General features: G+C 37.6%; 1 protein-coding gene across 5 annotated transcripts in view; it reads left to right on the top strand.

Moving 5' to 3' along the window:
* Nucleotides 1-23,140, top strand: part of WDPCP (WD repeat containing planar cell polarity effector) — a 154,979-nt gene that overhangs the window by 80,460 nt on the left and 51,379 nt on the right. For all 5 annotated transcript variants that reach the window (XM_030489182.1, XM_030489184.1, XM_030489186.1 and 2 more), the window contains 3 exons: nucleotides 650-1,259; nucleotides 5,056-5,244; nucleotides 7,800-7,923. In XM_030489182.1, coding sequence (XP_030345042.1) covers nucleotides 650-1,259; nucleotides 5,056-5,244; nucleotides 7,800-7,923 — 923 coding nt within the window. The remainder of the gene's footprint in view (nucleotides 1-649; nucleotides 1,260-5,055; nucleotides 5,245-7,799; nucleotides 7,924-23,140) is intronic.

The following is a 23,140-nucleotide window of genomic DNA, read 5'->3' as shown; positions in this document are numbered from 1 at the left end:
TATTAAATTCTACCTCTGTGTTCTTCTTCCAGTTCACTCAACTTTCAAGTACTCCTAAATGGTCCCCCTTTTTTGCTATCACAGGTTCATTTATTCTGCATCTAAAGCTATATGGCACCAGAGAACACCTACCACCTACTCATTTGGCAGTGTATAGTATACATTGTTTAAACATGCCATTGCTTCCACCACTACAGTGTAGTATTTTTTGTTACCATGGCCTAGAGTATATGATCAGAAAACCTCTACATGTGATGCTCAGAGTAACCTATTATAATTTTTTCCAGGAATTTTGGGATTTCTCACTCACCCCAGTTGTGATAATCAGTTATTATTTGCTATCAGTCAGCTGCTCATTTCTCCTCGTACCGACACTGTTAGGACCATTGCATCATTTATCCTCTATTCTGCTAAACTCTTGTATACTCTGGACAAACAAATATATCTCATATTGCAGGGGTTTTTTCATCAAAGGAATTAACCTTTTAGAAGTTAAGACAGTAGATTTTACAACTCCCATTTCTAAAATGCTTGTTTTAGCTTACTGACCCATGAGAAAGTGTATTTGCAGCAGTCTATTTTTTAAACCATCAAAGTAAGAATAAATTGTTAGAAATGACTACCAAAATGTTCTGGGTATTTTTTTCAGGTTCTGAGCTACGTCCGTACAGAATGGGATCCACTCGTTGCAAGCTTCAGCACTAATCAGCCTTATCAGGTTTACACAGTGGAGCACTCCATCTCCGCAGACAAAGAACCCATGGCTGATAGTTGCGTCTACAAGTGCGTTAAGAACAAAATGCAGTGTGTGGCAGTCACTAGAATACCACTACGATCCAAGGCCATCAGCTGTTGCAGAGATGTTACAGAAGACAAACTAGTCCTGGGTTGTGAAGATTCGTCAGTAATTCTGTATGAAGCCTACAACCAAGTGACTCTGTTAGCCCAAGCAGAACTGCTGCCTGCTTTAATAACCTACCACCCTTCCGGAGCCATATTCATGGTTGGCAGCTCTCAAGGGGAGCTGCAACTTTTTGACACGGCACTGTCCCCAGTTAAAATTCAGCTCTTGGCAGAAGACTATTCACCTGAGCCAACTCTGCAATTCAGTAAACACTTCGACGTGCCTAGCAGCCTCATCCAGATCCAGTGGGCTGCTCCTCAAGTTGCCCCTGCCAGCACTGACAGCACAAATATTCATGATCTTTTGTTAGTTAGATTCGACAAAGGACCCTTAGGAGTACTTCAGTTTAAATTTGGTAAGTTATTGAGCACATCTATTGAACCTCGAGCTCTCAAGGAAACATCTACAGATGTTTCCTCACAAGAAACATCTGTACATCAAAAGCACCCTCATTTTAGATATGCGGGAACATAGCTTTAAAAGCACATAGTTCCAATGATATCTGACGATGTGAACCAAGGAGGTCATTATGTTTCATGATTACTTAGTATCTTTTCATATGAGGTCTGGCAGAATAAGACATTTCACACAAGAAAGAAGGTTTTCATAAACTTCATAGAAGTCTCTAATTTAATTTGCCAGGGGCTGTGAATAAAAGAAGTATTAATACTAATTTTAGAATTTATATAGCACTTCTCATCTTAGGTGTAAGGAGACTTCAAAAGAGTAAAACCATAACTATCTTCATCTTACAAACAGAATAAGAAGAAACAGTAAATGAAAGCTAAAAGGCTTTCCAAGAGTTACACAATGCGTCAGTGGCTGAACTAAGAATAAAACCCCTGCAGTTGCTCATCAGTGAGAACTGTATTCATTCCATTCAAGTCAGGCAAGTTATAGTGGTGCAAACCCACTGTGAGCGCTAAAAAAAACAATCATGCTTAAATCTTCTGACTACCAAGGCAGTGTTTCAGAAGGGCAGACAGCCATGTCGAATATACTCATCCTGGAAAATTTCAACATTTTGCCCATTGTCTGCCCAAGGAAACAGGATTGCTTTTGTAGATCTTTACAGGCGGGTTTTTATGATTCTTTTGTATAAAGCTATTGAGATTAGGAAGAAGGCTTTAAAAAAAAAACCTCTAAGTGACAGAAAGGTTTGAAAATTACTGTATTTCATTACTTATTGGAACATGCACATGCTTTTGGGGGGGAAAATCCTGTCTAAACGGACTGCCAACCCAAGTATTTGAAAGACTGCATTTAAAAAACTTAACACTGCAAAAAAGTAAATTCATAGAATGTTAGAAACAAAACTATTGGATTGGCTTAGAGTTTTATAGTTTTAAAAGAGCTGATCCAGATTATTACCGTTACCCAAAAAAGCCCAATATTAAAAAACCTATTTATGAGTTATCATTTATTTTGAGATAATTCAGTTGCATTATGTTCAATGACAGGTTTAATCATTGATGAGTATCCCAGAACACTAATTATAACAGCTATTTGATGGTTTTGTGCATGTCGGCCATTAAAAAACCCCCAACTCTAAATTACCTCTTACCTGTCGAGCAGAAGGCACTCTACACATCTACCTTGCTTTTCTTTAGTCCTCCCTTGTGAGGTTTTCTCACAACAGCTTCCAGAAAGCACAGCTTTCCCCTTGCTATCTTTAGCACATTTATGTTCTTAAGAAGGCAAGCAGGCTCTCAGTGCAGGGATTTAGAGGCCTTTCCTGCTAATTGCCAGCTTGTAAACTTAATTGGACTGTCTCCCTGGGCACCGTTCCTAAATCAATTAGGCAGTGAGTTGGCTGTCACCTCTTTTTCCCAAGCAGGTTGCCTGGAAGCGCACCACCCAGGAGAAGTCAAGTATCCAAATGGGAAGATGTTGACCTCTACAGCTGAAAGTTATCACATTTTAAAATTCATTCTGTATAATTACTCTAAAATCTCTTCCAGGAGGAAGGCAAAGCTCTCTTTCTCTCACTCCCTTCCTCTTTGTAGTCCACGGTGCAAAAATCTGCTGTTCTCTATTGCATCCTGGTTTTCAGCTTTACCCCTCTTCTTCTCAGTTTTCCACACTACCAGGTTAATGCCATGTTAATTAGTCAGCCCCTCTTCCCAACCTCAGCAGTTTTTAGGTCTCTGCTATTTAAGAAATAATGCAGATATAAATTATATGGAAAATTTAGGGGTCCATGACAGCAAAACCCAGTCAGGCATTCAGGGCTGAAACAAAATCCATAATTAACTCATGGCTTGGAATTGTTTCTCATAAAAGTCTGTTAAGAAACTACGTCAGTGTGACTAGGCAAATATGTTTTTAACTTCCAACTGACATATGATTTTGGACAAGTTCTGTGAATTGTGCTGTCTAGCCAGATTTATTTCAGGAAAAGATTCCTATTAAATTTACCTTCAAACATGAATGGCAAATATTTTTGGAATCCAATTCCAAACTCATTTTCAAAAGCACTGCGGCTTCTTGTCGTTGATGTCAACCCAGATCTTGGATAATGCAAACTTGGTACTGGTGCCAGTGGTTCAGCAAAAGACATTTAAAATATAATATTATATTTAATTAGCATGCAAATAAGTATGTTCAATTTCACTTAGTGATTAATGTGAAGATTACTCAACTCATATAATACTTTAAAAACAGTAAACATTTAGGAAGCATAAAGTCTACCATAACAATTAGATACTATCACACATGCACAGGTTAAACAGGGCTATTACACATTATAATGTCCATAGGCTTTAATACATGCAAATGTAAGGTGAAATACAATAGACAACTATGTGTTTTCTTTAATGACTCTAAAAAAATATTTCTCTTGTACAAAAAATACATATGTAAGCTTTTTCCACCAAAACTTGTATATATGTTTTTCTCTACTTTTTTTTTTCCTTTTACAATTCTTATTTTACATCACAAACAATATTCACAACTACCTTTATGAAAGTTTTGTGAGGTATGTTTTCTATATATCAGATCTGCTTCTCTCTGTTGTTAGACATTTTCCCCCAGTGCTAAAACTACCATGGCTTTAGTATCAATATTGAAATGCAGCTTGTTACCTTTTTTTCCCTTAAAATCAGTTTTGACAAACAACATTAAAATATAAGTTGACAAAAACATGACATTATGTTTTTATTTAAAGAGATTTAAAACTTATTTAAATCTCTTTAAATTTATAAAGATAAATGTATTTATTTAAATAAATTTAAATGTATTCTGCTCTCTTAAATATCTGGAGCAGTAGTGAGAAAGATTACCCTAGCACAGTGACCCAAAGCAAGCAAGAATTCCTTAAATGCCATGTGTGCCCTATGTCACATGATCATTTGGCTAGTCAGAGACAATAAATAACACTACTATCTGCAGCTTTTCAGCCACCTTTTCTGTTCAGAAGCCAAGATCTGCAAGTCAATAAACATTAACAGTCTTAATTTCTGCTTTTCAGAGACAGAAAGCTGTAGTTAAATCATGCTCTCACAGAGTGAGCAGTATATTGCTCATTTTTTGCCCTGTTACAGCAAGTTTGTTCTTGGTTTCATGTGTAACGGTAATTCGAAGATCCTTAGATGCTGATACGTTTCATGATATCCCCTCACAGATGAAATGGTTCACTCTAGAGAATTTTGCTAAGACGGAAGTTCTAGACCAATTGCAATACAGAGAGTAATTGAGCAACTTGCTTTAAAGTTTAAGATGCTGTAAACTTGTATATTTGTGTGACACAAATGCTGGTTTTTAGTGTTGCCAGTAGTATGTCCTACAGGGGGGAGGTGCTACGAACATTAATTTATTAACTCCAATACAATAATGGTAAACTGGGAATAAGCTTTTTCTACCATGTTTAAACCAAACTTCTTTACATGATGCTGTCACCAGTGGGTATTGGCTGCATTCACTCTACCTCCGTCTGTGAAGTTCACTGATGTTTTTCTCTGCTGTCCAAAGCACCCTCAGTCTAAATATACCAGTATAATATGGAGCATTCTCACATAAAAATTTAATACTGAAACCCATTAAACTTAAGCTTTCTAATTTTAACCAACAGCAGTTATTTTTAACTCTGCTGAAAAGTAGTCAGCTACTGATTTACATAACGCTATCTTTGGTTTTAATATTTCTTGTAAAAGGTGTGTTCACAAGAGGGCAGCTGGGCCTTGTGGAAATCATCCACCAATATATTCGTTACGATGAGATACATGAGGCAATTAATGTCCTGAACACCATGAACTGGAACACGATGGGTCGTCAGTGCTACATATGCTTGAGTGCCATTGTTAATCACCTTCTTAAACAAAAGCTTACACCAGACAGAGAAGGTAAGAGACTGATTATATTTTTAATGTATTTTCGTGGTGTCTTTGTAATTGATATGTGGATTATGACAGTATGTTTATTGCCTGTATAAAGAAGACAATAGTGAGAATCCAGTCAGCCAGCATATGGTACTTCAGAATCAAATGTAATATGTAGACAAGTCATTTCAATAAAATCTGGATCAGTGTGTTGATCACGTTTTAGTTTGTATCAATAGTGATAATAAAAAGTAGATATCAATATGTATATGGTGTAGGCATTACTGAATATAGAACACCATCATAAACATGCTGTAACTTTTTAACATAAATTTAGCTAATGTTGCAGACTAATATTGGTTAATATAGGGATTGAAATGTTTGTTATATAGTCACACTGAGACAGCACCAACTTAAGGAGGGACATTTTCCTGCAACAGGGACAAGAGATTTTAGTATGGTTTTTAAGGTGCTTTTGAAGGGTCATTCTTTCATTACAAGATCCAAAGGCTTTGAATGCACTATCCTCTGCTGCCTCCTTTAGGATTATAGCATTTGTCCTTACTGTAATCTTCTGGCCCCCTGCAGTAGTAGCTGGGGTCCCTCACAAGAAATGATGAATTTTAGGTTCAGCCTTGTCTCTGCTGAAGCCTGGTGCGATGCCTTCCTCTTGATTTGCTGTCTATCTTGAAACTCAATAGACTTCAAGATTTGAAGTGCCTTGATTTAGTGAAGGTGTTATCCTCCAGCATAGCAGGCAGACAGCTGGGGACCAGGCATCTTTTGTGGCAAGAAAGAATACTTAGGATTCTGGTGTGTTTGATGATAGAAAAACTCGGAGGTGTCCTACATTGCTGCCAAGTCATCAGCTATCCCATTTTGGGGGATCTTATTAAAAAAATCTCTGCGTTGCAAACATAGCGTATCAATTCTAAATAAAACATGCTTTTAAAAGGACCCATGAAAAGAGCTGGTTTTGAAACTCTTGTAAAAATATGCACATTATAAATAGATGTCTCTGTGTTTTCCCCCATGCAGCTCCCTAACAGTGTTTACAGCAGACAGAATTATATTCTGTCTGGGAGTTATTCTATATGAATCTAACAAATTTGGCATGGTAATTTGTTTTTTATTAGCAAAACCTGGTGGGGCCTTTTATTTATAGCAATGGGGCAGTTATCTTTGAGATCTTTATTCTGCTTTCAACATCAAGCTGGGCTATCTAATGAATCTGTAACTGTGCTAGTAGTTACTCATGTTCCATATAGGTTGAAATATTTCAGGAGTACAAAACATGCTGTCAAAAAACCAGCAATAGTAATAGAGTATGGGCGGTTGTTTCATGGTTTTCTAGAAAAAGGTACTGCTGTACTCAATTTTAATCTAAATTGACTGCTGCTTTGAAAGAAAATAGCTTTAAACTTCAACTTGCTGTCTAGATTGAGGATAATGCAAAACCTAATTTACTAACAGTTTGCCTGTGTTACTAACACAGTACTATTAGCACATTTAGTGCTATCAAGCCTAATAAAATAAAATGTAACTATGTTTGGAAATAAAGAACCATTATCACTAAATACAGAAATGGCTAGATTAAACAAACGTTAATAATAGCAAATCAGTGAATTTGCCTAATGAGACAATAGGTTATATTTTGCTTTTCAAGTCCCCACAGAATTGTGATTAGCAGTAGCAGTTTGCACATTCACTCTGAAAGAAGAACCTATATAGCAAATATATAGCAAATTCTCCCCGTTTTGCCTGTCAGGCCTTGTACAATGTGTTAACTCTCAAGCAGAAGTCGCATAACATAAATATTATTGATCATTAGATTTCCTTTCAGCTAAGCATGTGGGACACATGCATACACTGTGTATTTTCTTGTATTATTTAAAATTTTGTATTAAAAACATGTAGGAAAATGCCTAAGAGCTCCAGCTGTGGAATATAGCTGTCAGAACAGATCTAAAGCAGAGAGAACTTCTATAACGTAGGGAGTTTATTTTATTGATTACAAGGGACATTATCCTGTTTCCCACCATTATGTACTGTAGGAGAGTCAAACCCTTAGGGTTTCTAGACCCTTTTATTTAAATTTTTTAAGAACTGTGGGCTGAAGGAGGTTCCTTAGACCTTAAGGCCATCATATGAAGGGTTCTGTCACCTGCTGACCTAACAGAATAATCCCTGAGAATCTGAACTTCCTTGTTGTTTGCCTAAGAGGACAAAGACAATTTGAGGTAATTGAGAGTTGATCTCCACTGGACAAACTTGTTCAAACTATATTACTCTTACGAGTTGCTTTTAATTGTATACTGCTGGTGAGAACTTGATGCATTATAGACTTCATCCTTTTTGACAGCTTTTGTTGCTCAAAGTCATTGTCAACTCTGCCTCAAAGTGAAAGTTTATATGCATGCTTGTGTTTGTACAGTCTGTCATATTTTAATTTCATCTGTCCTACAACATCATCACATTTCATCAGTGTTAGAGGAATTTGACTGACTGCAAACATGAGCAACCTGTTGTAATTGAAACAGTTTCACTTGTTTCACTGCTGCTGTGTTTGAACTCCACAGCACAGCTTGAGGCAAGCCTTGGAACCTTTTATGCTCCAACAAGACCCCTCTTGGATACAACCGTGCTGGAGTACAGAGACCCAATCAGCAGATATGCAAGAAGGTTCTTTCACCACCTGCTCAGGTGAATGACAGTTTCAAGTTCTATCAACTTAAAATTAATTGCGTATTTCAATAACTACCTACTTTAATGTGGTTAACATTTTCCAAGAGGACCACCCCTGAAAAAAATGCATTCTGTGTTGCTGTTTAACTTGCACTTCGTTCCTTTCAAATGGAGTATTGCAGATAAAATGCTATTCAGAGCTCTTCTATCATCAGTACATTTAAAATGAATCACCCTTTTCCTTTTAGCTTGATGGAAAAAAGATAGCATGCTTCTGAGAGATTTATATTTACCAATTGCTTGCAGATTAACTATTTAAACAGCTTACAAACTTGGAGAAAATATTGCGTTTAAATAGATGCCAGAAGGTAAATGAACAGTGCATGGTCCAAGACGTTTTTGTCATTGCACCATTGAAATCAGAGCATTTTGTTATTCTCACTCTCATAGTTCTCATATACAAATTCATATTCCAGCAATTTTCAGGGAATTTTCAGTGCCCTTAAAATAAGAGGAGAAAATGAAACACTGAATTTGTTTGTAAATTATATGAATTAGAAGAGTCATAATACCAAAGTCAGCTAGAATTTATAGTACATTGGTTTATTGCTATATTTTTCCTTCAAAATAAATCAGTAGCCTAAATTTCAATCAGTTATAAATATCAATATACAGCAGTTTAACCTGTTCATGTGTTCAACCGCAAATATAGCTGAAACATTCTCTTTGAGTTTTATCCAGTGGGTGAAAATAAGGAGGAATCACCTTCTGAGTGATAGAAAGTTTGTAACACCTTTTGAGCGGGAGTATAGATGAACATAGTGAGAAGACTTAGAATGCACCCTTTTTTGGTGATTCATCCAGTTTACGTACATTGTCTGCATAGGCAAAGCTAGGAACTGCAAGTTACTTTGATAGTACAGTGTGTGCTTCTTTCAAAGCTTAAAGAAAAATATTTTATACTGTCTTCTATATTCTGAGTCTCAATGGGATCATCTTTCTGGTAAAAGGGTCCATTTCCATTCCAATGGGGAAATTATTCTAAGCAGAAGAATGCTCCAAATATCTGCATAATATGCACCAGCCTTTCACTAGAGCTTTCTTAAAAGATGTGGCCACAACAGTGGGTTCAAACTCCTCTGCTTTTGCCTTTCTCCTAGAAACCAGCAGGGAAGATCTGTTGCTGCAATGGCCAACTGTAGTGACTGTGGGCCAGTTGCCTGCAGAGGACAGATGTGGAAAGAATGCCTCAGAGATTGCTGAGAGGTGTTAACTATAGTGCTCTTGCATCTGCAAGAGAAAGGTGTATTCCCTCTGACTCAGGATTTGCTTCCAAATGCTAGCAGGCATGCAGAGGCATGGGGCCCTGGCTAAGCTTTCAGCCTTTGGGGCAGCTGAAACACTGACTCAATCCCCCTAGCAAACAAGAAGCTTCAGTGTCAGAATGCTGCCTGGACAGAGTGGGGCACAGACAGGAGGTTTGTGGGAGAGTCTCCCCGTGTCTTTTACCTCCACTACAGAGCAGCCCTTGAACAAACTATGATTGTGGCAGGTTTTGAAACAAACTTGTGTTATTTTGCTGTTTCCCTATTGTCAAAGGGATTTGTGTTCAACTGAATCAAAGTGAATCTGTGATTGCTGCAGAACAGATGGTAATGCTTAAAGCTTATCTGAGAAGTCATAATCTAAGTACAAAATGAAATGTTCAAAAATGGGAGATTTATCTGATAGAAAGCAAGGAAATTATGTTCAGAGCTGATCTTTAGTACATTAAAGTGGCTGTGCCTTAATTGGTGTTTATTTCCTTTCAGATGTTTTCTTATGTGACTCGAATGATTTGAATGTAGGCTAAACAGAGAGTACTACTCTCTGTTGGAGGAAGAATGGTAATCCATGGTTCTGGGTGAGAGAATGCAGTCTAGGCGCAATGCAGTGTCTAGGAGAATCATAGGGAGGCACAATGCTCACTAATTCTTTCAGGCATGCGAAAGTTGCAGCCACTACTATTACATCGTCTGTGAGGAGCCAGCAAGGCAAGCCACTTCTGCCAGCCTGCATTTACAATTGTAGGTTCAGAACACGAAGAAAAGTGAGGAGAGAATTATGCTCTCGCCTTTTCAAGTCACCATATTATTATGCCCTGGAAAATGGAGTAGTCCTCCCACTACCTGTTTGTCAGAAACCAACTGTATCTGGGTGTCAGGAAGACCACATTTGAAGTCAGTTATATACTGTCTGTCTCAACCTTTGTTACTTGATTTATTCGCTTTTTTACCCTTATTAGTTTAGCACTAAATACTTGACTAATTACAAATAGTTAATGAATCTCTTCAGAATGAATTTTTGTAACCGCAATGTGTCTGCATGACCAAACAAGAAGACTTGAATGCAGAAGCACTATAAACTGCCATGGAGCACTAGGGGACGTTTGTCACTCTCTTGTGAGCATGAGGAGACAAAAGCCAAGTCATCACTTTGTACCCTGTTGCAGCAAGAAATGGAGGAAACATAGCATTTCTTAAATTATGCACACTATAAGTATGACTGATGTTCAGAAAGTATTTGTTGGAATAGAGTAGGGTCTTCCATAATTCCTTTGAGCTTCAGAAAAAGCAAGCAGCAGATGCATAGAAGTTGTGTCTAGAGGATAAGGAGCTAAAACACATGGGGAGAGACTCAGAAATAGAGTAGGAAGAGTGAGTAAAGTGGCGTTAGGAGCATGAGTAGAAGACAAGGAATTAGAGACAAAGGCCTAAAGGCAGGAATAGGGACTTAGAGAGTCCTGCAAAAGGGCGGAGTGGGAATGTGGAGTAAAATGTGGGAAGAGAGCTTAGGATGTGTGTGGTAGGCTATATATAGGAGACCAGACACATAAGGGTTGGACAGGGAAGGGTGAAGTCTTTCCTACAGCATTAAAACACTTAAATATTTCTAGATCTAAATCTGAAAAATGTTCATATAAACAAAAGTTTTCAACCCCCCTCCAGCTTTCCTTTGAATGCCCCACCAATCTGCTGTAAGCCTTTTCTAGAAGGACCCACTCTTGAGAGAGAAATATTAATTCATTCTACATGCTGAGACAATCTTTGACCTGCCTGCTGAGTCTGCCAAAAAGGTGCCAGTTATTGTTGTACTTTTAAAGATGTGTCTGTATTTACTAGAATTGAGAAATACAGTTACCTTTTCAGAAAGGCTATCCTCACCTAGTAATAATCATGTGCCAATGATTTTAATCTTTACTGTAGGCTGAAAGGTTGTATATCCAGTTGCAAATAACCGGAGACATCCATTTTCATGTTATCAGCGAGATTATAGGCTAACTATTTTTCTACCATCGAAGACATCAGTTTCTAGAAAATGCTGAATGCTGTCATGTGCCTCCTTTAGGTGCTGGGCACTTTAGAAAGAAGATGTTTCATCGTTACTGGCTATATGGCAAGTATGGGTTAGAAAATGGTATGCAAACTGAGGTGGGCCAAGGAACACTGACAGCATGATTGAAGCAGATCGCAATTAGAAGCAAGGAAAATTCCTTACAGTGCATTTGACGCAGCCATTTTATTTGTATCCATCGTTACAAAAGCTAAGTTCTGAAATTTACAAGTCATGCAGCATCTTCAGCTTCCACTAAAATAGAAGCTTAGAGCTTTGCAGGTATAGGCCCTGAATATAGAATATGGAATACCTCCAAAACCAGGCGTTCAGTATACAAAATTAAAATTAAAGGCCTCTTAATTATATGCCAAAGATCCATTACAACAGTATTTATGGAATGAATAATTATTTTCACTTTAAATTCTTATCTATAATTAAAAAATACAGGAACTGAATTACAAGTATAGAATGTATCTTAGGTGTTCCTTGCCACTTCAGTAGCACTGTGGTATTTTATTATGACATCACTGCTTATAATAATATAATGCAATGCTTTATATCATTATGTAAAATGTTGAGCAGAGGTGGATTTATTAGGAAGCCTTGGAGAGCTGTAACCTTCTTGCCCCCACCCTTTTGCTGAGCGCTGCCTACTAAGTGTGTTTGTGTAATGGAGGAGTGGCTGCACAACCTCCTGCCTCTCTATAACAGCCTCATCTAGCCGTGTACAGAACATGGAATGGGATGGAATAGTTTTTCACTCGTTAACTATGGCATCGCTGACTCATGGCTTTGCTTCACTCTGATCAAGCATTCGTAAATTGTACTTGTCATATTTTCTAATGCATGAAATTATCTTGTTTGTTTGACACACATGCACAGGCACAAACACATGCCTGCTCTGTTTTGTTCAAATCTTTCTGTCTTAGAGAGACAGTGAGAAAATAACGTAGCATGAGCTGGAGGTAAAGGCTGGGTTGGAAAGTAAAATCCGAAATGCAGCTCAGGAGTTTTATGTAGAATTAGAATGCAGTTACAGCTCTGTGTTTCTGCTGTGCCCTTTCATAGAATCATAAATCACAGAATGGTTTGGGTTGGAAGGGACCTTAATGCTCATCTAGTTCCAACCCCATGCTATGGGCAGGGACACCTGCTACTAGACCAGGTTCCTCAAAGCCCCGTCCAACCTGGCCTTGAACACTTCCAGGGATGGGGCATCCACAAGTTCTCTGGGCAACCTGTGCCAGCGCCTCAGCACTTCGTAGTGATGAATTTTTTCCTAGTATCTAATCGAAATCTACCCTCTGTTAGCTTAAAGCCATTCCCCCTTGTCCTGTCACTTTCCTCCTTTGTAATTCCGTTCTTGTGTTTGTGAATACACAGTTTAAGGATCTTTTTGCCTTTTTTTTTTAACATGGAAAAATACTAAGATCCAAAATCATTTGGACCTTTCAATCTGATAATTCAATTAAGAAAATGTCATTGGGGTTTTTTCCCATAGTACAAACGTGTTTCCCTACAAAGCAAAGCTCTGTTGTAAATAACGAGATAGTGCATTTGCTTCTTTTAAGAGCAAAGTGCATCTCTGATCACATTCACTGCTAAAATTTTGGGTGGATTAATGAAAGATTCTCCTTTGCCTGAATCCAAAACCAAAAACTTCCACCATGTTTTTACTATTACTGTTTTTACTGCTTCGCAAATCTTGGAAGTGTTGTGTACACTTCCCAGTGTTCAATGTAAGATGCTACTGGTTAAATGCAAAGAAGAATTTAGCAACATGTTGGGCAGAACATTCATAAAGTGGTATGACTTTACACATAGAACTTGATAGAGCTCCTTTGTAAATAAACACTCATAAAGGAGATGAGAAAGTAGGTGGTCATTAGCATCAGGGGATCTGCTTCCAGCCAGTACTGATTTTTATGAATCACTTCACTATTCAAGAGTTCTGAAGTGTACTGCTGTACTACCTGACATGATGCCTTGACACAGTCAGTTATCACTTAAGTCCAAGATAGCCTTTGAAAAACTAAAATAAAGCTCTTTCGCCCTGCAGGTACATCACTTATGCAGTACTAACTACCCCTTGGTAAGCAGGTTCCCGTATCACTACACTGCAATCTGCAAAGTAGATGTTCACTGTGAGTATTCCATCCTAAATAGGACCCTAAATCAAAGGTGAAAGAATGCCTCAACTTCATAGGAATAGTTCTCAATCCCGTCTGCTGCCAACTGTATAGAACTGAGGGACAGAGTGAGCAAAGAGCTTTTATGATTCTTTTTAAGAGCACCCTAAAAGTAGAATCTATAATTATATTGGTACATAGTGTGTCACAAAATATGTATAAACATTAATGATGACATGGTTCAGGACTAAGAATACCTTTTATATTCATAAGGTAACCTATTAGGCATTAAATTATGCCTTCAGATGAAATGACCACTGATGTCAGTCAGGTTCTCTATGGTGGCCACATGAACAGAATTCATCTCTATAGGAGTAAGTTCAGTAGCAGCATTCTGACTAAAGTAGCACCTTCTGGAGAGGACTTTGAAGAGTCGTTTTTTGTCATCTTGTGAAAACGATCAAAACTAAAGGTTTTCATATTACCACGGCGCTGATAAATGAGAATTTCAATTGCTGTGATGGAACTGCACATGAAAAGATTCCGCTGGTCATGCTTCTTGACCTGTTTTAGAAACAAGATATAAAGGCAACTATTTAATGGAACTAGATTATTTTTTCAGTTAAAGAGGTTAAATATCGCAGGAAAAGTTTAGAATATCTTTGCTTCCATCCTATGTTGCTAATGATTTTTTTTTTTCTTAAGCCAGTTGCGCAACAGGTTCAATTTCAGTCAGATGCTTTGATGCCATGGGAGTGGCACCAGGATTCAATTCTTTAGTGGTGATTACAATGTAAGAAATATTGAACAAAATATCAGGGGGATGGGAACAAATGACATAATTGCTTGAGAATAAAATCCCATTAATGTAAACCATGAGAAATCTCTGTCAGATATTTGGGCAAGATTTTCTGCTGAACCTAATGGGAGACATTGCTTGAAGCATTAGAAAAATGGCCCCTTCCACACACTTAGAGCAGTCCTAGAGCTACTCTAACATGCAGCCATTTCCCAAAGTCACCAACAGATGCTGCTTGGTGGCCCAGAGTGCTGTAAGTCCTCCAGTTCTCTGCTACATCCCCACCCATGGGACTGCGCTAGAAAAAAGGATCACAGAATAGCTATGCTGGACTAATGTTTGTGCCAAGGCTATTCCCTCATGCTGATTAATCTGACTTTGATATTGCTACTTTTAGAAGCTGAGCCCACATAGAGACCATTCTTCTATTGTGTTGTGTAACTGATAATCTGCCCTCATAAGGTGTTTTTTGCCTGTTGTACCAGCGGTGCAATTCCCCTGAAATCTGAGGGGGTTTGGAAATACATCGAGTGCAGAAACAGTGCAAATAAACCATATTTATGGACTGAAGCTCAAGAATAAGTTCTTAACAACACATCTCCACTCTTGAGCAGCTGCAGTGAGTCAGCCTCAGCCTTTGCAGGTCATCAGTTACTCCCTCCCCATGAACGCTACCTAGTCACTAATGGTATCTCCCTCTGGAGACACTCAAAAACCTCTTCTTGAGGTCCTGACCAAGAATGAGATTTTAGGATGTTTGGGTTTTTTGCTTACAGTCGTTCCAAATTGATCCATGTCTCATCTCTTTACCAAGATACTTTTTCTCCACTCATCTTCAGTGTCTTCGTGAGCCCCACCATATACCATTATATGGACCATCTGACTATATTCTGTCTTGAGCTCAGCTCATCAGATCACAGCAGGGTGGGGTTTGGCAATCAGTAATCCATTTGTTGTGTGCAAAAAATTGGGGTTTTTTCCTCCCTAATGGCTTTGTTTTTCTGACTTTTCTCCCAGTTTCATCCAGTACCCTCCACGAAGAGCTATTTGAATAATCAGGCAGCCCTAACGCAGAGCTCCCTTTTATGGTACTTCAGAACTGAAGAGCCTGCTAAGGAAAGGATATCATACGTAAAATTTAGAACAAAAGTCAGCAATAATCAATTGTCCAATAACTGGATGTAGTGTCGTGGGGTGCACCTCACCCCTCCTGACTTAATAATGTAGTATTCAGATGTCCTACACACTCATCTGGGCTTCCTCTGTAGTTAGTATAAAGACATGGGCACCCAAAGGATGAGTAATCCCATCGAAGGGAGATGTCTAAGATAAGCGCGAAGAATCAAACACCAGTGCCTACTCCTATCAATTAACTATAAAAGGAGCCTACCTGATTAGCTTAAATTAGCCATGTAAAGGTGAGCTGTTTGAAGATTTGCACTTTACATGTCTAGCTATTGCATTACTGGCCAGTTAACAGAAAGATCTTAGATGCTCAGATACAGTTTCCGTATTAGAAGGAGAGAGGCACAAAGACTAGCAAAAATACAGTAAGTAGGGTTTACAGAAAGACACAAAAAGCAGATAGGCATGCAGATTTATTTAAAAATCCTCTTTTGACCAGTTGGCCGGGACAGGAGATGATTGGGGATGTTTCTTAGTTTACACCAGAAAGCATTGAAGTATCAGTAAAAGAGGTTATACTATAGACAGATAAACAGTGATATATGAAGAGCAGTAGATAAAATTCATCCAGAATTTCTAAAGGTAGTCAAGCATAAAAGAGCTGAAATACACCCTGTGGTATATACCCTCTTATTTAGAATGACCTTAGCACTTGAGGACAGGGACATGGAAAATGATGTCAGTTTTTAAAACACAGTCTGGAGAGACCTTGAAAAACTATAGCCCTGTAAGTCCAACCTCTGTACCAGTGAAATAAGTAGAAACTGTATTTAAAAAAAAACCTGAACATACAGACAAATATGTTGTATTGGGGAGAGTCAGCAGGATTTCTGTAAAGGCAAGTCATGTCTCAAAACTCCCAATTCTTTGATGTCAGCAGTTATGTCAGTAATGGATATCCAACAGCTATTGATGAAAGTTTGACCATTGAAGACCTTTCTGGAAGGTCTCCCACCAAAATGTCTTAAAGAATTTAAGCAGCCACAGGATAAGAAGGAGGCTCCCTTTTCATAGATAAGTAATTCATTAAAAGGTAAGAAACCGTGAGAGTAAATGGTCAGTTGTCAGTGGAGATCACCAATGGAAATTGCAAGTATAGCAGATCTATACTCAGAAGTAGCCTGGCAAAGGAGAAAATAGTGAGGTGCCAGCATTTGCTAATGATAGTTAGTAAGACTAGGAAAGATAGGGACTGCTGTGAAGAACAGCAAAAGGACTTCCCTAGACTGAGGACGTAGTGTCAAAATTGGAGATAAAGTTAAATGTAAATAAATTCAAAGTGAAGCACCCAGCAGGGGATGACTCCTAACTTCATGTATAAAATAATGGAGTCTGAGCTTACCATTATTCTAGAAGAATAATTTCGTCTTGCAACTCTACAGCTATAAAACAGTCAGTTAATTGCTCAGCACAGGTACAAAAACCAAATTGGCTGCAAGGAATTCTTAGAAAAGGAATAGACAACAAAACAGTGAACTTCAGTTCACCTGAATTTTGTGGGTAGTTTTGGAGTCCCATAATCTGTAAAAGGATACAGTAGAACTCAAAAAGCTTTAGGAAGGGCAGGCAGGATTATTAAAGGCATGAAACAGCTTTAGTGAAAAGAATGACTAAATAAAGTAGAACTCCTCAACCTATAGAGGAGGCAACTGAGATAGAAATCTATTAAATTGTGAGTGTCAAGGAGAAAGAGCACAGTAAATGACTGCTCACTGCTTCTTCTAATACAAAAACTAGAGGTCATCAAGTGAAGCTAACGCAGTTTCAAAATACAGTGATTCTTCACCTAACACGTAATTAAAATATGAAGCTCTTTACCACAGGATATTGTGGGTGCTAAAATTGTATATGAGTTCAAAAGCAAGGTTCAGGGAAGAGAAATGCACTGAGGAATACCACCACAGAAACCACTTCTGGCTCAGCAAATCCCTGAACCACAAATTATTGCAGACTGGGAGACTCCTTTGGAAAGTATCACTATGTGCTTGCCCTGTTCTTATATTCTTTCCTAGGTTCCTAGCTGTTGGCAAGGTATTAGGTTGGATGTACCTTCTGTCTAAGCAAATGGTTGTTCTTACTTTTTATGTTCTCGTACATGATGCCATCCAGAAAAAGCATCAAATGCTCATTAGTTTGCCATTTGCTCCCTCAGAAATACGCCAGAATTTGTACAATCAAATTTCTGGAGAATTCCTTGTTTGTCTTTCCTGTGGCTGTATTTTCTGTGATGGAGTTCTTATGTGTGGGAATTTTATGACCATTACCACTGCATTATTTTATTATAAAGAAATAATATTAGCTATTGACAAACCTAGATAGAAAAAGTAAATATACTTTAATGGACCTGTAATTCAACAAGTGATTCAAAATTTGGCCCTGCACCATGACTTTGTAATTAGGTATTTATCTTTCGGCAGTCTGTTTTAGAAAATATTGAGCTATATTTTCTCTGAGAAGTTTTAGCACTAAAAAAAACCACATCTTATCCAATGTCAGGCATGAAAGAGAATTCGCCCTGTACCTCATGGAAAGTCAAGGAGGAAAAGAGCCTGTGCATCTGAACTTTAATACGAAATTTCCATCTGCTGCAGTTTGAAATTGCAGAGATATCACACATATACAATAGGGATTTATTATAGAGGCAGCAACTCATCCTTAGCCATAGCGATGATACTGGGCCTCTGTTATAGAGCTATCTTTAGTGTGTAGACATGCTGATATGTTTGCTCAATAAAAATCCAGCTTTCAAGACATACTGTTAAGTTTACATGATCACCAGAGTGAGAGGGATAAAGCTGGAAAAGAAGAAAAGCAGAAGCAAATTAATGCAATAAAGGCTAGGATTTAACAGACAGGGTTGAGTAAAATAAATGTGAAACAACAGGTGTCACTGACTCTTATCAGCATTTTTAATTAACACCTGTTTTTAGCCCAGACTACTTTGGAAGAGTATGTTGGAGTGTGTCTGTATTTAAAGATAAAGATAGACTGTTGAGAAGTTACTAAGTAGGAAGAGGTTGGTGGAACGGGAAGGTTCAGGGATGGGAGGAGGCTGTGTTTGCTGGGTTGGTGTTGTTTGCAGCTTAGAGAAACCTGAAGGAAAGCCACTGTGATAAAATTGCAAGGCAGGGAAATATTGCTATGGCAACAACATATATTCTCTTGAGAGAAAAAGAGTATGAAAAAGGAAATAAAGAGTGTGGGAAATTCAAAGTACACATTACAAGAAGAGTGAAGACTGAATTCAGTTTAAAAAGAAATAAACCATAGTATAATAATAATTTATAATAGTAATAAATTGCTGTTATCCAGTCTTTTATAGCACCTACTACTGAAAATCTCAGAGCACTTGACAGACATGAAAGAATTATGCCACACAGTAGGAAAATGTTGCTGTTGCTCCCAGTAGTCATCCTCCTCAGTGGCCCATTCTACAAGAACCCAGGCTAATATGACTGACCAACATCACATGGGAGGCATGTGGCATAAGTGTGCACAGAACCAGGATTTTTAAACTAATATTTCTTTTGTGTAGATATAAGGCAGTTCTATAGTGTTTAACTAGTGCTGGTTTATATTTAGTGTGAGCAAGGGTCAACAAATAAATGGCTTTATAGCTAAAACTAGTACTTTTTCTAGAATATTTCATGCATCTAGACCATTTCATTCTAAATATGCATTTTAGAAGTTTAAATTATGCCTTCTTATTAAACTACTTCATTAAAAAATTAACTTGGTTCTCTTGAAAATATGACTTAAAATGCTTGAACAGCTTTTCTTTGAACATAGAAAGTATGTCCTGAGAAGAAGCATGTATATTTAACATAGAGTCATTTGAACTATTTCACATAAGAATACCTTTAGGTTTCCTAGAGCAGAATATCATCCTAGAAGATAGGAATCATGGTTAAATGGTAAGATTTTTTTTCCACACTGGGAATGTCTTCAAGATTCACAGCTGGTTACAGTCCTCAAGGGCTTTCTCTGGCCAGGGAGTCATAATGTCTGGCTCCCCTTATTAACTTTCTCTTTCCTCCTATTTTTTTAATTTGGTTGGTTGGTTTGTTTTCTTGCTTCATACCAGAGGGTGCCTTTTGATGTGTAGGGAGTCCGGTTCTACTCTCAACAATCTATAAAGTTACAGGTGGACTTCCTTTAGTTCAGAGATAGGTAATTTGACAGCATACCTCAAGTAACAGAAATTTTAGGTGGGTTGAGATATTTGTGCCCGTGCCCGTTTCAAATCTTCTCATTTATTCACTAACTCGTACTCAAGACCGATCTGTGTATGACCTTTGAAAGGTTCCATAAGAGGTCTATTTTTAAACAAGTCACTCAGGCCCCAAATCCAGCACTTCACTTAACATGCCCATATTTAGGACCCATAGAAAATTATAGGTCATAAACCCATACATTAATGCTTTGCTAAATTTGGGCCTGAAGGGATGTATAGATTATACCTGGACAACCTTTAGTGCTTCTGCATCTGAAATACAATTTAGAAGATTATCCCCTTGACTCACATGCATATAGGCCCAGTGGCTGTTTCTCCATTAGCCTTTGGCGTGCTCTGCAGCACTTTCTTTTCATCAGTACAAGAGTATCTTAGAAAGCAACAAGGTTGTGGACCCTCCTCAGAGGTTTGTATGTCATATTCAGAATTGCTCATAATCTAAAAAAACTAGTAGCATATTAGCAGGAGATTGGCAAAATAATACCACTAGCATCTTGGAGGTTGTAACTTACCAATGCGCTGACTGATTCTTCTGTTGGTTCCCTACTAACTTAATAGAATCACAGATGAATCTCAACCAACTTTACAGAGGGTAGGAGTCTCAGAAATAAGCAAATGCCTGCCAGTTTTCTGAAAAGCAGCAACCAGTTAGGGTTAAATAGGATGCAGGAGGTTATCTCCATCCCAAAAAGCTGTAATGAAAGTTTAGCAAAGGTATGTTCTGCCAATCAAGACATGCACTGCTTAACACCAAACACAGTCTACGTTGCCTTTTGCTGAAACTGTTGTTGGGAGGGAGCTGAGGATACCCTGCTGGGAGAAGTAGAGTGGTTTTTTAAAAAAAACCCAGCAGTTACAGTTTAAATTTCTAATTGCGATACAGGAAATTTTTGGTATGCCTTTGCACGAACATTGGTGTTGGGATAGTGCAGCTGCAGTGAACTAACACCCATCAATCAATGGATTTTTGCCAGAGGAGATCAGTAGTATTAGGGGTAGTCTATTTTTGTAGTCAGTTCATTATCCAAACATGTAATAAGATATTATGAAGTAAATTCAAAAATTTTGAGACTGAGTCCCCCAAGTCATGAGATTCTGATATACAAACCTACAGTCTGGGGAGAGAGGGAAAGATCGGTTCTTTGGAGAGTTCCTGGTCTTCGGGTTGCATTCAATGGTCTGATTTTCTCTGCAACTATCTTATTTAAAATAGAGTGTCCTACTGAGCTCATTAGGGTAAAACCGTATCAATTTTGGGTTGACTTTTTTTTCAAGTGTTTTGATTTTCTAAATGAGTGTAAGATCCTGATGTATTTATTTATTTCCAGGAACTCTAACTAAAGTGCCAATATTTCAGCATTCACTATAAAATGCAGATTATAGGTCTTTGGTAGTATATTTTATATATGAAAGGTTACATAGCAATCTAAGTCTTCAGAATTTACTGAAAATTTACTTTCAGCTATTTTCTTGCAGGTCAGTAGAATTTTAGGGTTGTCATTTTAAGGATGTGCTGTAATTACACCATCTATACCTGACTAAATTACACATCACTATTTTTCATATATATGTATAAGACCTTAAGTACTAGACCAAGGTGTTTTAAATGGGCTCTGAAGCTGTATTCTGAAATACAGCTACATATCTAAATCAGCGGTGTTATGTTCAACAGTTGGTTGAAAACCAAGCTGTCCCCATTTACATCAACCACTTAGCAACCTAGCCACATGCTTTTTGCGTTCTTTAACCTGATAATCTCTAATTATTCTGGCTCAGAATTCCATTGAAGTGGGGTAGAGAGTCGTTTTACAGATGTTGTTCTTTATTTTAATATTGTCTGATTTAGAAGGAAAATATTTCAAATAATAATATTTTTGAGGAAAAAAAAAGCATGAAAACCATTTCTGTTCCAAAAATTGCTGATATGAGAATTTATGGGAAATAGCTCCTTTTATGAATAATTATTATTATTGTGTCTAAGAAATGGGCAAGATGCCTAGAAATTGAATGAAAGAATGAGCTATTAAATTGAAATATTAAATGAAATAACTGAATTAAAAGTGATCATGTAAACCCTGCAGTAAATGTTGGGAGCTGTAGCTGGTTGAACATATTTTCATCATCTGTTTTGTATGCTTAAATACAATTGCTTGATGTAAGTAAACACTTGATTGATATTCTGAATACTTTAAAATCTGCATATGCATCACAGAATACCGAACAATTAAAACTTAATTTCAGTGTAGTTTGATTACATGTAAATTATTTCAATATTCATTTTTTCCTGTCCTGTTTGCTCAGTGCATATTTGATATCCACCTTTTGAATGCATATCATCCTTGATTGGACTGTGAGATGAGGAGGACTCTGAAATTTCTTCCATTAAAAGGGATTGCCTTATAAATATTATTTGTGCCACAGCTCTTCACCTGCAGATTATTTTCTAAATGTTGTGTACCCTTGTTGAAGACAAGGAAAAAAACTGCTGCAGCCCTCCTTTATCAGCCCAGCACAAAGAATATGCTTACATGGTCGATGAGCATGTCTAAGAAGGCATGTTGGTTGTAACTAGTCCCTAAAGAAATATTTCCATCTTCTCTGCACTATATTTCTCTCTTGCTTGCATGAGCTTTCTCTCCCTTTATTTCCTTCTCCTTCCACATGATTTTTTTTAACCTGGTTCCTGGACTTCTTATGAGACGTTTTAATATTATGGGTAATTATTACCAATATTTTCAAGTTGACCGTTTTCAGCCTGAAAAAAATGTATATCTCTAAGTGACCTCATTCAACTTAGGTGCTGTTGAATACAGACGACAAAATTTTGCCTTTTGATCTATTTGTAGAACCTCTCATAAAGACTGGAGAGACTTATTTTCCCTTCTCTGCAGGCTGCAATCCGTGCACATTGTTTTGGTCTACAGTATTTAAAATCACCTTTTTTTCCTGAACATCCAACAGGTAGAAACCCTGCGCGTTCGATTCTCTTTTTATTTATGCCAGTGAAAAAATAGCTTCTCCAAAGTTAATAGATAACAATATATTTTTTTATTACTTATATGTTTTATTTACAAATAAAATGCTTTCCTTACATCTTTTCAGTTAAGTCACATTCTCAAAATACAAGCAGGCAGCAGGTCTGCCACTCCACCATGGAAGGCAGGTCTAGATTCTTCTCTGCCTTGACCATTTTTGACCCACATGACCCTTGTCATATCAGTCCCATTTCCCCTAGGTTTCCTTTTCTATACAACAGACATACTTAGAGCCATCTTTTTGAATTTTTGTAGGATATGTAGAAAGGTTGCATAAGTGCGTATAATAGAAATATTTTGTAATATGAAAATTTAAACTTAATATTTTGTGTGCCTGACAGCTTTCAGGGAAATGGTTGCTTATCTGTCCTGAATAGCTAATTGCAGTTTGAGAGTTTTAATCTTGAAGGTCATATTTCTGTTGGCTGTCACTTTGACCAAACAAGTGGCTGAACTTCATGGTTTACAGGCAGATTTC

Source organism: Strigops habroptila, chromosome 6 (genome assembly GCF_004027225.2).
Source record: "Strigops habroptila isolate Jane chromosome 6, bStrHab1.2.pri, whole genome shotgun sequence".
Lineage (NCBI taxonomy): Eukaryota > Metazoa > Chordata > Aves > Psittaciformes > Psittacidae > Strigops > Strigops habroptila.
Note: the sequence above shows the minus strand (reverse complement) of the source record. Positions and strands in the feature narration are given on the sequence as shown.